Genomic DNA, 14941 nt, shown 5'->3' with positions numbered 1-14941 from the left:
TCCTTGAAGATGGAAAGAACTTCCACTTTTAAAGCTACAAAGTTCCTTAATGTTTTACTGTCCCATAACCCCAGACAATAATTTTTAGCCTTTTAAAATTATAGACTGGCTAAGAATCTGAAATGAGAAGACAAACCCCACAGGTTGTCCGCTTAGGAAAGACAAATGTGCATACAACTTGAATAAGATTTGAGGGAGTGTCATGGACACTCTAGACCTCTCCATGGACTGCAGGTTAAAAATTCGTCAGTTATAAAGGTTCATCAGGGATAATGTATTTCTAGATATTAATCACCATTACTCTTGAATTGTAATACAAAACCCCACCAATCCATAGGTGGCTATTGAATGCCTACCATGTGCGCTGTGCAAATCCACACTCTGAAGAATCCCAGGATCACTGCTTTAAGGGAACTTTAAATTTCTTAAAACTTATATGTGCTTAAAACATAAAAACTTCAACTGGTAAGCAAGACTCACTTTACCTCACCTTAGAAATATTTATATAAAAGCTCCGCTTAAAGTAACTGAAACAGTGTCCTTAAAAGTTAGTTCTCTCATGAGCAGTTAGAAAAACCATCCTGTTCTATATGTTCAGGATGTCTGTAGGAAAATGATGTTATTAATTATTATATTATATCTTCAGAATGTGTCTTGCCATGATCAGTGATTGTTCTGTCTGCTTACCCTACTAAGAGCATCCGTGCAATAAGAGGCAGAATCTCCTGTCACTTTTTAAAAAAAAAAATACCAGAAGGTATCATTTTAATGCAGAGATATAGACAGATGCCTTATTCACCAAGGTAATACTGGATATCTGTGTAGGCCCAGTTACATGGTTTTGTAGATCTAAAGAATATAGGTGAGCTGAAAGAGACAGGGACAGGATTTTTAACTAAAAAGTTTAAGACCCACATCTGATCCTTATTTTCCTGCTGCTCCTTCCCTAAGGAGTTGAGCTGCTTTATCCCTCTTTCAGAAATGGTGTAGATCCACAAATAAGGCCCACACCACAGCTGTTATACTGGGACGTTGGCAGGGCGTCCAAGGCCCTTTATGTGCTAGTGCAAATCTGAACTCCCTCTTCTCCTGTACGTATTCTCTCTGTCCTTCTGAACTAGCTACATACCATTATTTTCAGGGGTTTTTTTTTTTTTTTTTCTTGTGCCTGGAATTCCTCTTGATTTCCACCTTTATTCCACTTTTCAAAAATCTTACTCATTCTTTAAAGCCCTGATTTCACTTTTTGCCATGAAGTGATCTTTGTTTCCCAATGAGAATACTTATTCCTTGGAACTTAGGAAATACTTTTCCTGTGATGCTTTGCATGCCCTGCCTTGTTTAAGAATTTGTTTTTATGTATTTTATTGCACTGAAGGTCAGATCCACATCTTGCTCATTTATGTGTCCCTTCACTGCATTTGGAAGAGTTTGAATTTCATAGTGTTTCAGTAAACATTTGTTGAGTAATTGTAAAACCCCAGAGGAAATAGGAGGTGCTTAGTATTTAACATATATCTGTACTTATATATAGAAATTGGTACAGAGCATCCTCCAATGGGAAAACCTCATTTTGAAACTGGGCTGAAGGTGGTAGGAAGGGCAGTTGAGTGCTGTTTCCCTTGCATGCCTGGCCATTCATAGTTCCAGAGTTCTCATGCCCCTATCTAGTTATCACTGCCATTTCACAAGTGTCTTAGTTTTCATTTTACCTACTACATAATGCCATTGGTGGTTGCAAATGAGCTAGAAATTCAGATGAGTTAATGTCTGGATGTGATAATATAAAATACCAGATTCCTAAGGAGTGATTTTTTTTTCCCCTTACAGGCATGTAATGAATTCACTACACACGTGATGAACCTTCTCCGAGAGCAGAGTAGAACACGTCCCATTTCCCCAAAAGAGATTGAAAGAATGGTGGGCATCATCCATCGAAAATTTAGTTCCATTCAGATGCAGCTCAAACAAAGTACTTGTGAAGCAGTTATGATTTTAAGATCAAGGTTCCTTGATGCCAGGTATGTGAGGCCACAAATCCATTGCATGGCTTTTTTTTTTTTTCTTTTCACTCTTTGTATATTATTTTATGTAATTCTGGCCAGTTGGTCTTAGATTCTTCTTTAATTTGACTATGAGAGCTCTTCTCTACAATGGATAGGTGATTCACCTCATGGTGCCTGCAGTGTCAAGCCTCTTCTTGTCTGGGGGTGGTAGTGCTATTAGCTGCCAATTTGGTGAGTCAATTTGAACTTCCTTCAGAAGATAAAGAGTCTACCTGCAATGCAGGAGACCTGGGCTCGATCCCTGGATTGGGAAGATCCCCTGGAGAAAGGAATGGCTACCCACTCCAGTATTCTTGCCTGGAGAATTCCATGGACAGAGGAACCTGGCAGGCTATAGTCCGTGGGGTCGCAAAGAGTTGAACACGACTAACACTTCACTTTCTGGTGTCTCGGGAAACAAATAGTGCTGCTAATAATGACTTAGTAATATGTAGCCTTTTAATTCTGATGCTAAAAACTATTTTTAAGGATAACATTCAGTATGTAACTTTGTTTTAACGCAGGTTTGTTTTCTAAGAATTTCCTAACATTATGTTGCTTGTGCATATTAGAAGAAAATACTTCAAGATACAGATATTTCTAAGGAGAAAGTGGTATTTTAGTTACCACGAAACCCCAAACTCTGTTTTTCCAAATCTAAAGGAAAGCTTCTGAGTTTCTCCTGTAGGGATACATATTTCCCTTTTACCTGAAGCTTTCACCAGTTTTCACAGGAGTTAGGTAATAAATTGCATATGATGTGTTAGACCTACTGGGTGACATAACAGAAGAACTGTCAAGTTCCTACTCTGTGCTGCCTCTACAGGAAAGCCTCTTGGGCATTGCTAAAGCTTGCAATCAGTCTTCAACATTGTAAATGGGTTTCTATTTTATTTTGCTTTCTCTCCCTTGGAATCTCACAGAGGTGATAAATATTGTCCAAATTTCACAATATTAAAGAAAATAGCTAAATTAGCATCTCAACTGGAAAATAAGATATGAGGAACAGTCTTTATGCCAGAGCTCTTCCCTGGAGCCAGATAGGAAACATGCCCCCTGATTATGCTCCTGTTCTACCATCTTCGGTCCCTTCTTCCATACTGAATTAGTCACTAGAACTCACCAGTACTTTGTTTTCAGCATTTCTTGTATTAGCTCTTTTTTTCCATCCAAACTTGCACTGCTCAGCTCATGTTCATCCTTTTGTGCCTGGGCTAGCACAGTACCGTCCCACTGTACTTTTCTTCTGCTCATCCTCCATGGCCCGTTTATGATGGACTCATTGCTTTACTTAAAAACCACAGTAGGTTTTCCATGTTGGATAACACATGCACACAACTTAACCTGGCATTTGAGGCCTTATGTGACCTGTCCCGGCCCAGATTACTTTTTTGTTGTTACGATTTAAGTTTTATTTCTTATTTTTCCTATTTAACAAATACCAACCTCACTATGAAAAATTTGGAAAGCATGTAGACTAGAAGCGTGAGTGATTAGAGACAATCACGCTTTTACTACCCAATGGGGGAAAAAAGTCACTGTAAATGTTTTTAATATATTCCTTTCTGGTTTGTAGTACTTTTTTTGTTTCATGTTCTTGTGATGGTACAACATGCATAATTTAGTTTGCTTTTTAAAAAATTTACCATGAATAGGTAAACATTTTTCATATAGTATAAACCATTTTAAATGTTAATTGTTGAAGTCTACCAGATAGATATATGATAAATAATTAACTTAGACATTTTTTCATTTTTGAGCATTTAAGTTGCTCCTGTTAATTTCCATGATAACCTCTTCCTTCCAATTCCTTTCTTCTTTCCTTCTATAAATATTTATTTGTGCTGAGGATATATAAATGTAAACAAGATTGGTTAACATACTTGCCCCAGTTGAGTTTACATTCTACCTGGGGAAATAGGCAATGAACAAGTAAACAAATACTCTGTAATGTTTTGCTCAATAAGGTCGTGAAATATGATAGAATGGTAAATGCTATGAGGAAAAAGAAAAGCAAGGTAAAGGGAGAGAAAATGATGGAGAGAAGGTACTGTTTTATATAGATTTTTATTGCAATTAGTCTTTCAGTAAAAATCTTTATGCTTTCAACCTTTGTGATCTTTAGAATTATTTCCTAAGGATTAATTCTCAGAAATGGTATTATTAGATCAAAATGTGAACATTTTTAGTGCTCTTAACATATCACTAAATTGTTCTTTCCTCTGTTTAATCCAAAATGAAATACCTCTTGGTCTCAGCTATTTCCTCTGACTAGGATTCTTTCTTTTCCTCTGCCTAACCACCTCTTCCACTACCACACTTCAACTCCTATCCCCAGCCTTCCAAAGTCATATTCTTTCAACCATTTCCCCAACTTGGTCACCAGTAATGAGTTGTCGTCTGTGAGGGTGTCTAGCATGGAGCCTGTAATGGAGGCAACGCTGATGTTTGTAATGAGCTCATGATGTAGTGAGACCTTGCTCATCCTTCCAGGCCTGGCCTAAATGCTCCCTTTTAGGAAGCCCACTTTAATCCCTCCATTGAACTGGTCCATGCCTTCTCGTGAACACTGATACTGTGTTGATACCATTCTCCAGACATTCTGCCTTTACTGTAGCTTTTCAGGATCATTTCTTCTCTTCCTGAGTAAGTCACATTGTTACTGACAGCAACGGCCAGTCAGTTCAGTCACTCAATCATGTCCGACTCTTTGCAACCCCATGAACCGCAGCACACCAGGCCTCCCTGTCCATCACCAACTGCTGGAGTCCACCCAAACCCATGTCCATTGAGTGGTGATGCCATCCAACCATCTCATCCTCCGTCGTCCCCTTCTCCTTCTGCCCTCAATCTCTCCCAGCAACGGCCAAGTCTTATACGTATCCATTCCCCACAATTCCAGTGTCTTATAGTGTAACAGACTGCAAAAAATTCTTTATTGACTAACCAGATGAATGAATAATCCCATTTACTACTTACAATAGCTCAAAGCATTAAGGAAGTAGCATTAGGAAACCAAAACCATTCTTAAATTGTCAACATTGAGCATTTTAATGAAAAGTATTATGTAACAAAGATATTTAAAAGTACTTTCTTCAGAGGAAGGAGACATATATAGACACCTATGGCTGATTCATGTTGATGTACAGCAGAAACCAATACAATATTGTAAAGTAATTATCCTCTAATTAAAAAGAAAATTTTTTTTTAAAGTACTCTCTCAGAAAGAAATCTTTCCTAACACAGCTGCTGTTCTTATTTCTACAGATAGTTTCCCATTCTTGTCAACATGCATGCTTTTTTTTTTCTTCTTCACATAACTGCATTCATAATGTATACGCCTAAATGATTTATACTTCTTCCAAGTAGAGAAAGGAAGTTAACAAGCCGGAGTGAGCAGAGCCAGGGTGAGGCCATGGCAGAGCTTGAAGCAGAGTCCCTTCTCCCGCAGAGATTGCTGTTAGGAATGTTGTGAGGCCTATGGGACACAGCCCCGGGACAGAGGCGCCGCTGCACACTGGCCTGAGGCACAGCCATTTAGAGAGTGGTGAAGCCTGGGGGGAACAAAACTTAGGGGAAACGCTTAATGGGCATTTTCTAAAGAATGTTTTTCTAAAAAATAAATGAAGTATAAGACCGAGTTCTCTCTTATGCCTTCGAGTGATTGCAAATACTGAGCTTTGCTTCCATCTATTCTTGTAGTGCCTCTCAGCAAGCCCTCTGCACGGAGAAGGCAAGGTTTTTCTGCTCCAGGCAAACATACTCATTCAGATATATGATCCCCTTGTTCACTCTGGCTTTTTGTAAAGCCATACTCACATTTTCTTGGTAATTGGACAAGCCAATGCATGTACCGGTGTAGAACAGTTAGGAATAAATTTGTGTCGGTCCCTCTACTCTTCTAGTAGAAGGGCTATAGTTTGGATGCAGCCAGACCGTCTGGGGTGAGTTATTCTATTCTGCCCATAAATTTGTTCTCTGAGGTTTTTTCGTGTTTTCTAAAACCAACCACTCCTAGGCAATGTCGATAAATAAGCCAAACTTATCTTTACTCTCCCAGTATGTTTCTGCTCATTCCTCCTTTCATAAGTCTTCATTTTCCAAAGAAATGTCCTTGTGTGATCCGCTCCACTATACCCGGTCTTGCTGCTGGATTCCATGTTTTACACTGAATCACAAGCTCACATACTTACATGTAATGGAATTGAGTGGAGTGGCTGGATGAGGGGCAGTGAGGATTAGAGCAAATGGGTACACATCTGAGGGGACAGCCACCACTTAGCTGGCTGCCTTCTGAGAACGTGAGCCTAGTGTGACTGATCTTCCAGGTTTTCATAGGCAGCCAGAAACCTTTACAAGCAGGTCATTACTGTACTGTCTCAACAAGCATTATCTGTGGGCCAAGTAATTACTTGTAGGTTTGACAGTTTAAGTATCTATTCTAGACCTTTTCTACCCTACACTCCCACTTACCCACTCACTCATCAGACTGTGCCTCTTGAAAGCCCCAGGAAAGGGCTTTGTTTTTCTTGTCAACAATGCATGACTCCTGTAAAAATGTTGATTGTTCTTCTTGGTGTATGTATCTTTTCACCTGTGTCTTCCCTCACTGCCTCCCCCATCCAGCTCATCATCAAATCCTGTTGATTTTAATCCCCAAATAAATTTTGACTCTCTTCTTCATCCCTCAGGAAACAATGGTTTAACCTTCCAAAAAATTACTGAAATCAAGAAATTTCAGGTCTCATAACTTGAGATGTTTTGATCAGACCTAGACTTCTTGCTCCCTTGACTCTCCCTTAATGTTGAAACAGAAATCACATACTTAACCTGCCATGTTAGTGACATCATTTTAACTAGAAGAATCTTGTAGGGTATGCACATTTACAGTTGCCTACTGATGCTGTCTTTCCTGAGTATATGCTGTCACAATTAAGATCATTAAGATTATTTGTAAGGCAAGATTAGGAAAATTATTTGGGGAAAGTGTTTTCCAGTTACTGGAGAATTTAATTTAAGGTGCAATCTGACAGATGCTAATTTTCATGCTGGAATTCTTTAAAATCTTAATAATAAGACCCAAATATCAATGACATTTTTGCTATTTGAAATACATTGTCAGCAAATACTTGGATCTTCTGACATTCTGCCACCCTCTCCCAATAAAAATAAAGAACTTGTCCTCCCTTAGTTTCTCCCTGGTGAGCAAATCATACCTGGGAATAGGCAGTTACTTAAGAAGAAAAATCCAGAAATCCTTGATGTATTTTTTTCCCCTTACCTTCCTTCTCTGTATTCCCCAAGTTACTCCCCTCATCCAATTTATTATCAAGTCCTATTGCTTTTACTTTTCAAACAGAGCTTGAATCTTTTTATTTCCATTACTCTCACCTTGTTGCCAAGTTACAATCATCTCTCAATTTGACCATTGCTGTTGTCTCTTTAAATATCTCTACATTTCCTTTCATGCCCTCCTCCAGCTATTCTCAGTAGTCACAATGATCTTTTTAAAATGTAAAACTTAAAACCTCTAATAGCTTCCTATTGCACTTAAAATAAAATTCAAAAATCCATAGAGGGTCCACTAAGCCTGTGTAATCTGGCCCCTGTCCATCCTTCCATACTCATCTCACGTATTTCCTGATTTTTTACTGTGCTCCAGCCTCCTCTAGCCCTTTAGACTGGCCAAGCTTTTTTCCTGTTTGAAGACCATCGCCTCTGCTTATTTCTCTTCCTTCTACTCTTTGTCTGACTGTCATACACACTCTCCAGGTCTCAGATTAAATGTTACTCCTTCAAGGACACCCTTCCTGACTCCATAATCTGTGTTAGGTTTCCTTCTTAGACACTTTCATTATACCTTATACTTTTTCTTCATGGTACTTGACATGATCACCATAATTTATCAGTATTTATTTCTGTGGTGCTTATCTAATGTCTTTCTTTTCCTAACTCTCTAATCTCCTATAAACTTCCCTAGTAGCCCTTATCTGTTTTGTTCCAACTGTATCCTTATTGAATATCTAGAACACATTAGATCCTCAATAAGTATTTGTTGAATAAATTCAACAGTGAAGTGAATTGTGCTTCACATTCTAGTGTTTTTCTTAGTTATCCTACATCTTAATGTGAATTGGATAGTTCTCTGGAGAATGCCAAGAGTATAAGTTACAATATCATGATGATACATGAGACCCTGAGAATGTTAAAAAATAGAAATCTAACATTTTTTGTATAATCCTAAGTAATATATCCCTCTTTGGTTAAGGTGGATTATAACTACAATTCTCTTTTTGGTTCCTTCATAGACGAAAAAGGCGTAACTTCAGTAAACAGGCCACAGAAATCTTGAATGAATATTTTTACTCACACCTCAGCAACCCCTACCCCAGTGAAGAAGCCAAAGAGGAGCTGGCCAAGAAGTGCAGCATCACAGTGTCCCAGGTGAGAGGGGACGCCGTAGGTGTGTCTTGTTCCTCCGTTGATTGTGGGAACCCTGCTTTTCTCCTCAGGGTGTTTTTATCAAATGTCATATCCAAATGTTTCATCATCAAAGAAGATACAAGGAAAACACAGATATTTCCACGTTTTTATGTGCACTTATAAAGCTTAGGTAATTTCTTTTCACCCTAAATGTCAAATATCAAAATGATCCCCGCTTCCCTAGTGTACATCTTCTATAGAAAGAACAGAAACATACTTCGGGGAGAGACGTGGTTTACACTCACATGACTCTTCGGTAAACAGCATGTAGTTTTGCTTTCCCGATTTAGATGACTGGTCTGAGCTTCTCCCAGTGAGAAACCAACATGTTTGTTGTCAAAAGAAAGTTTCATATAGCTCTATGCTGAAAGCTTTGAGGAGTTCTCCAAATCCTTTCTTGATAACCATGCTATGATATTTGGATTTCAAAGATTTCTTTGTTTTCTTGTTATCCATAAAATAGAACAATTAAATTCATGCCTATCCCTGCTTTTGTTGTTGTTATTTTTTTAAATGTCTGTTTGTAATAAATCATGCCCTGGAAGTTAGCTTTCATCTTCTAACAAAAATGCACTTAATTTTAGGCAGATAGACTTGTTTTATTTGTAATGTATTTGGCTGCATCGGGTGTTAGTTGCAGCAAGTGGGAGCTTCATTGCATCATGAAGGAACTTTGCTTGTGACACACAGACTCTCCAGTTGTGGCATGAGCTCAATAGTTGTGGCACATGGGCCCCGTTGGTCCACTAGCATGTGGGATCTTAGTTCCCCAACCAGGGATTGAACTCACTTCCCCTGCATTGGAAGGCAGATTCTTAACCACTGGACCCACCAGGGACATCCCAGACTTGCTTTTTAGATTGAGATTGGAGACAAATAAATAACCAAGTAAATGTACCTCCTTAAAAAATAAGTATATTCTATTGGCATTAGCCCTAAAATACAATTTTACTTAAGTTCTCATATTATTGTTTATAGATTATAGCTTGAATAACATTTCTTTATAGCAAGCAGATGTGGTAGTCAACAGCCATTTCTTGCAATGGCACTTAAGGAAAAGCTCACTCTTGGCAGAAATTTCAATGGTGCCTAGAAGTCATGTGACACAAATTTTAATGTAGCCTCTAAATAAATACCCATATAGGTCTGAAGTTCAAGATTCTAAAGATCCCTTTCACATTGCAATGAAAGTTTCATATTGGTGTTTTATTTTTATTTTTATTGAAGTAGAGTTGATTTATAGTGTTGTGCCAATCTATACTGTACAGCAAAGTGACAAGGCATTCCTTTTTTAATATTCTTTTCCATTATGGTTTATCACAGGATATTGAATATATATAGTTCCCTGTGTTACACAGTAGTACCTTGCTGTTTATTCACCCTATTCATAATCGTTTACACCTGTAAATCCCAACAGCTCTCTCTTAGATTTCAGATGTTTGTGGGTCCAGTTCAAATTAAGGTGTTTCATGCTTCTACTCCCTTTCTTTTCTTTTTTACTTCTATAACATATTCACCACTGGAAGTTAACACATTATACACATTTTTCAAAAATCAATATAATCCTAGTTTTTCACTGGTTGTACTTGCTTCTTGTGTATGTTATGTAGGATTTGTTAACACATGCTTGTGTAACAAGTGAGAAAAGTTTCCTTCTGACTATTCTAACTAGGGAGGTTTTGCTGTACTTCTAAAATAGGCTAGGATCCCATTTACCTTTTTTTTTTTCTAAAAAAAAAATCATTCACTACTATATTCACTCCATTGGTTTTTCTTAGAGAAATAGCTTAAGTTTTGGGAATTTTTTAGTAATTACATCAGTTAGAAATAATATAGACATAGATATATTTCTTTGTCTAAAAAGCAGACTTTATGATCTTTTTTTCTCCCCAATCAGCCTTTCAGATGGAGAATTCCAGCAATCAGTGTAAGAGTCAGTGTAAATTGTGATAATTTCCTCTCCTTTTTACTTTTTCATGCTTAAAAGTGTTATTTCCCTTCCACCATTCCCTTTTTCCCACATCTCCAACATGGAAGCCATGTTATTTTCACTGTTAAAGACATCAGTTGCTAGCCTTTCTCCTCCTCCCCCCACTGTGTGGCATGCAGGGTCTGAGTTGCCCAACCAGGAATTGAACCTGTGCTCCCTGCATTGGAAGCAGAGTCTTAACTACTGGACTGCCTGGAAAGTCCACTTGCTAGCCTTGTTAATTAGTATCCTTTTAAGTTGTTTAATTTCTCTGTGAAAGCAGAGGATATTCCAGACCTGACAGGTGAACTAATTTCTAAAGAGAAAAAACAGTGTTTTAAATATGCATTATACTAAAGTGCAATTAAAATTAGAATCCAGAAGCTGTTAATATACAAAGCTAACTTTGAAATATTGAAACCCACTGAAAATAGGCAACTAGAGCAATACTTTTTGCTAGATTTAAAGTGTATGAAATTGATTTATTCTTTATTGCTTGAAATACTTAAAATACTTAATAATTAGGAATAAGAAAGGAATTCTCAGAAGAAAATGTAAGGAAATATCTTTAGTACTTTGAGAATAGTCTTTAAAAAGATAAAATGTGTAAGCAACAAGGGAAAAGGTTGATAAATTCAGTGGTAGGACGTTTATCAAAGTACTTAATAAAGACTGTGAAACATCAACATGATGCAACCATGTTAGTAAAGATTATATCAGGCAAGAATTATCAATAGATATTAAATCTAGGAGGATATTTGTATGAAGGATATGGTATTAAAGTATCTCTCCTCTCCATAGGCCTTTTATTAGTTACAAGGGATATTTTTTAGAAAGGCCATTATAGAGTGGAAAAATGGAATAAAACTTTGACCAGGTGCTTAGAATCAACACTATCAAAGAGGGACAAATGGACATTTATATAGTATTTTGCCCTGGAATGTAACCTGAATCTAATCACTAGAAAACATCAAAACATCAGCCAAACCCATAATGAGGAAAAAAGTGAGGAAGAAGTAGTATTCTTTAAAAATATCAAAGACAGACCATGGAAATGTTCTAGATTAAGAGAGGCTAAAGAGACATGACATGTAAATGCAATGTTTGACCCTAGACTGGATCCTCTACTGGAGGGGAAAATACCATCAAGGAATTATTTTAAATATTATAAATATTTACAAATTATTTATAATTATTTACAAATTATATTACTAAAGTAAATTATAATTTGTAATCGTACTGTGGTTATACAAGAGAACATCTCTAGTCTTAAGAAATACACAGTGACTCACTTAGGGGTAAGGGGCCATGGTGTATATATTCAATAATTTACCCTCATAGTTCAGGAAAAGTGTGTTTATACACACACACGCACACACACACACACGTGCATATATTTGTATGTGTGTATATGTATGTGTATTGTATTGTTCAGTCCCTCAGTCATGTCTGACTCTTTACGACCCCATGAACTGCAGCATACCATGCCTCCAAGTCTCTCACCATCTCCTGAAGTTTGTCCTTCGTATTTATGTATATAAACACATACAAATATATATATACACACACACACACATCATGAGAGAGTGTGTGTGCTTGAGAGCCCAACAATGGTAAAACAAATGGGGTAAAATGTTAATAACAGATGAATCTGGGTCAAGGGGATGCATACATATTCTTTACAATTTTTATTCTTGCAACTTCCTTTGCAAGTTTGAAATTATTTCAGATAAAGCCTTTTTAAAATGTGAAGACAGTCCACAAACTGCAAGAAGATATTTGTAAGTGTATAAGCAAGAGGATTAAAATCCAAAATATATAGAACTCCTATAAGTTAATAAAAAGATGTCCTAGTTGAAAAATAGGCAAAAAACAAAAGGATTTCATGGAAGATAGTTATCAGGAATTCATGATTTCAAAACTGCATTAAAGTAACATTTATACTTACTCAGTTCAGTTCAGTTCAGTTGTTCAGTCATGTCCGACTCTTTGTGACCTCATGAACCGCAGCACGCCAGGCCTCCCTGTCCATCACTAACTCCCGGAGTTTACCCAAACTCATGTCCATTGAGTTGGTATTATACTTACTAGATTGGCAAAAAAAATCCTAAGACTGACTATATAGAGTCTTGCACATTGGTTGGTAAGTATATATGGCAGCAGGAACCCTTAAACATCATTGGTAGAAATATAAATTGAAATAGCCACTTTGGAAAACTTGGCATTATCTTACACCTTTGAATATACACATATCATTCAATCCATAATTTCACCTTTAAATGAAATTGCCCTGGAAAACCTTGTTGTGTATATTAGGAGACTTGTGGAAGCATTCATAGTAACAATGAAATGACAAAAAACTTGAAATAAGCCAGTTTTTCATTGACTGGAGAAGCGGATAGACCCACTGTGATATAATCCTACAATGGATTACTGTATAGCTATTAAAAATAATTATTTATAGCTACACACTATACACATCAATTTGTGTGAATTCTAATATTGAAGTAAAAATGCAAATTGCAGACTATACATAGTATGATATTTTTATAAAGTTAAAAACCAAGTAAATAGCATATTATTTAGGGGGTACATGATTAAATATAAAGAAAGAAATGAAATGATAAAAAATATTGTTGATTAGAATGGGATTGGAAAGAGATATTCAAAGAGTTCTAGTGGTATTGTTGGTTCAGTTCAGTTCAGTCGCTCAGTCATGTCCTACTCTTTGCAACCCCATGGACTGCAGCATGCCAGGCTTCCCTGGCCATCACCAACTCCCAGAGCTTGCTCAAACTTATGTCCATTGAGTTGGTGATGCCATTCAACCATCTCATCTTCTGTCATCCTCTTCTACTCCTGCATTCAATCTTTCCCAGCATCAGGCTCTTTTCAAATGAGTCAGTTCTTTGCATCAGGTGGCCAATATTGGAGTTTCAGCTTCAGCATCAGTCCTTCCAATGAATATTCAGGACTGATTTCCTTTAGGATTGACTAGTTTGATCTCCCTGCAGTCTAAGGAACTCTCAAGAGTCTTCCCCAACACCACAGTTCAAAGGCATCAATTTTTCGGTGCTCAGCTTTCTTTATGGTCCAACTCTCACATCCATATGTGACTACTGGGAAAACCATAGCTTTGATTACACAGACCTTTGTCAGCAAAGTAATGTCTTTGCTTTTTAATATACTGTCTAGGTTTGTCATTGTGGTAGTGTGTTTATTAAGTTGTGATAGATTTATAGAGGTTAATTTAATTTTTATGCATTATAAACCTACACATATAAGCCTAGGAAGTCATATGTGAATTATTAAATCTAAATAGCAGAATTCTTAAAAGAATATTTCCATTCATTTGTTAACAAAAATTTTCTTGTTGGGACTTTGCTGTCAGTCCGGTTGTTAAGACTCTATGCTTCCACTGCAGGCGGCATAGGTTCGATCCATGGTCAGGGAACTAAGATTCTGCATGATGTGCAGTGTGGCCAGAAAAAAAAAAAACACCCAAAAGCATACAAAATTTATTGTAACACCTATTATGTGTCAGATACTTTGCTAGAGATGGAAGAGACATCTGTGAACTTCACAGGCTGAATCCCCTACCCTACCTGATAGAATTGTGTACACATGTCACCGAAATATATATATAAATATGAATATCCTCATCAACAGTACTAGAAACAATGGAAAGATCCTTCAGTAGGGAAATGGATAAATGAAAGTAGTATATTTGTGTGTATTTGGGATATTATGTAACAACGAGAATGAATGAACTAAACTATATGTAATTACATAATGCTGATTGAAAGAAGTCAGGCACTTAATGTATAGTTTAATTTATTACAGAGTTCAAAAGCAAGCAAAATTAATCTTAGTGTTAGAAATTAGAATTGGAAAGGGGAATGTTTTTCAATCTAAATGATGGTTCCATGGGTGTATTTACTTTATGGAAATGTACCAAGCACTGTACTTATGATGTGTGCCCCTTTTTTTGTATATATATTTTTAAATTGACTAAAAGGTTACTTATACAACAGCAACAAATCTGCCCCTATGGAGCTTGGATTTTCCTGGTAGGATACAAATAGGTAAAGTAAGTAAATGAAATTATAAGTTAGAAAGGGATAGGCATTATGGAGCAAAAGGAAGGAAGGAGAATAGGGAGGTAGAGGCAGTAATTTTCAATAGAGTGGTAAGGAAAACTCCTCCTGAGAAAATAGCTTTTGGTAAAAATTGAAGGCGATGAATGACCAAGCCATGTGGCTAATTGGTGAAGAACATTCCAGGCAGAGAGGATAGTAAGTGCAAAGGCTCTGTGGTGAAAGTAGCCTGAGCAAGTGGGGAAAGTGGCAGGAAATGAAGTCAAAGAGACTGTGAGGTCCAAATGGTACAGGGTCCTTAGAGACCCTGGTAATGACTTGGCCTTCTACTCAAAGTGAGATAGAAT

General features: G+C 37.1%; 1 protein-coding gene across 7 annotated transcripts in view; it reads left to right on the top strand.

The window, feature by feature from the left end:
• The window catches only part of PBX3 (PBX homeobox 3), a 226743-nt gene that overhangs the window by 180547 nt on the left and 31255 nt on the right, over window positions 1-14941 (top strand). For all 7 annotated transcript variants that reach the window (XM_081588526.1, XM_081588522.1, XM_081588521.1 and 4 more), the window contains exons 4-5: window positions 1831-2021; window positions 8354-8489. In XM_081588526.1, coding sequence (XP_081444652.1) covers window positions 1831-2021; window positions 8354-8489 — 327 coding nt within the window. The remainder of the gene's footprint in view (window positions 1-1830; window positions 2022-8353; window positions 8490-14941) is intronic.

Source organism: Giraffa tippelskirchi, chromosome 4 (genome assembly GCF_054371585.1).
Source record: "Giraffa tippelskirchi isolate mGirTip1 chromosome 4, T2T-mGirTip1v1.2.pri, whole genome shotgun sequence".
Taxonomy (NCBI): domain Eukaryota; kingdom Metazoa; phylum Chordata; class Mammalia; order Artiodactyla; family Giraffidae; genus Giraffa; species Giraffa tippelskirchi.
This window is presented reverse-complemented; position numbering and strand designations above follow the sequence as displayed.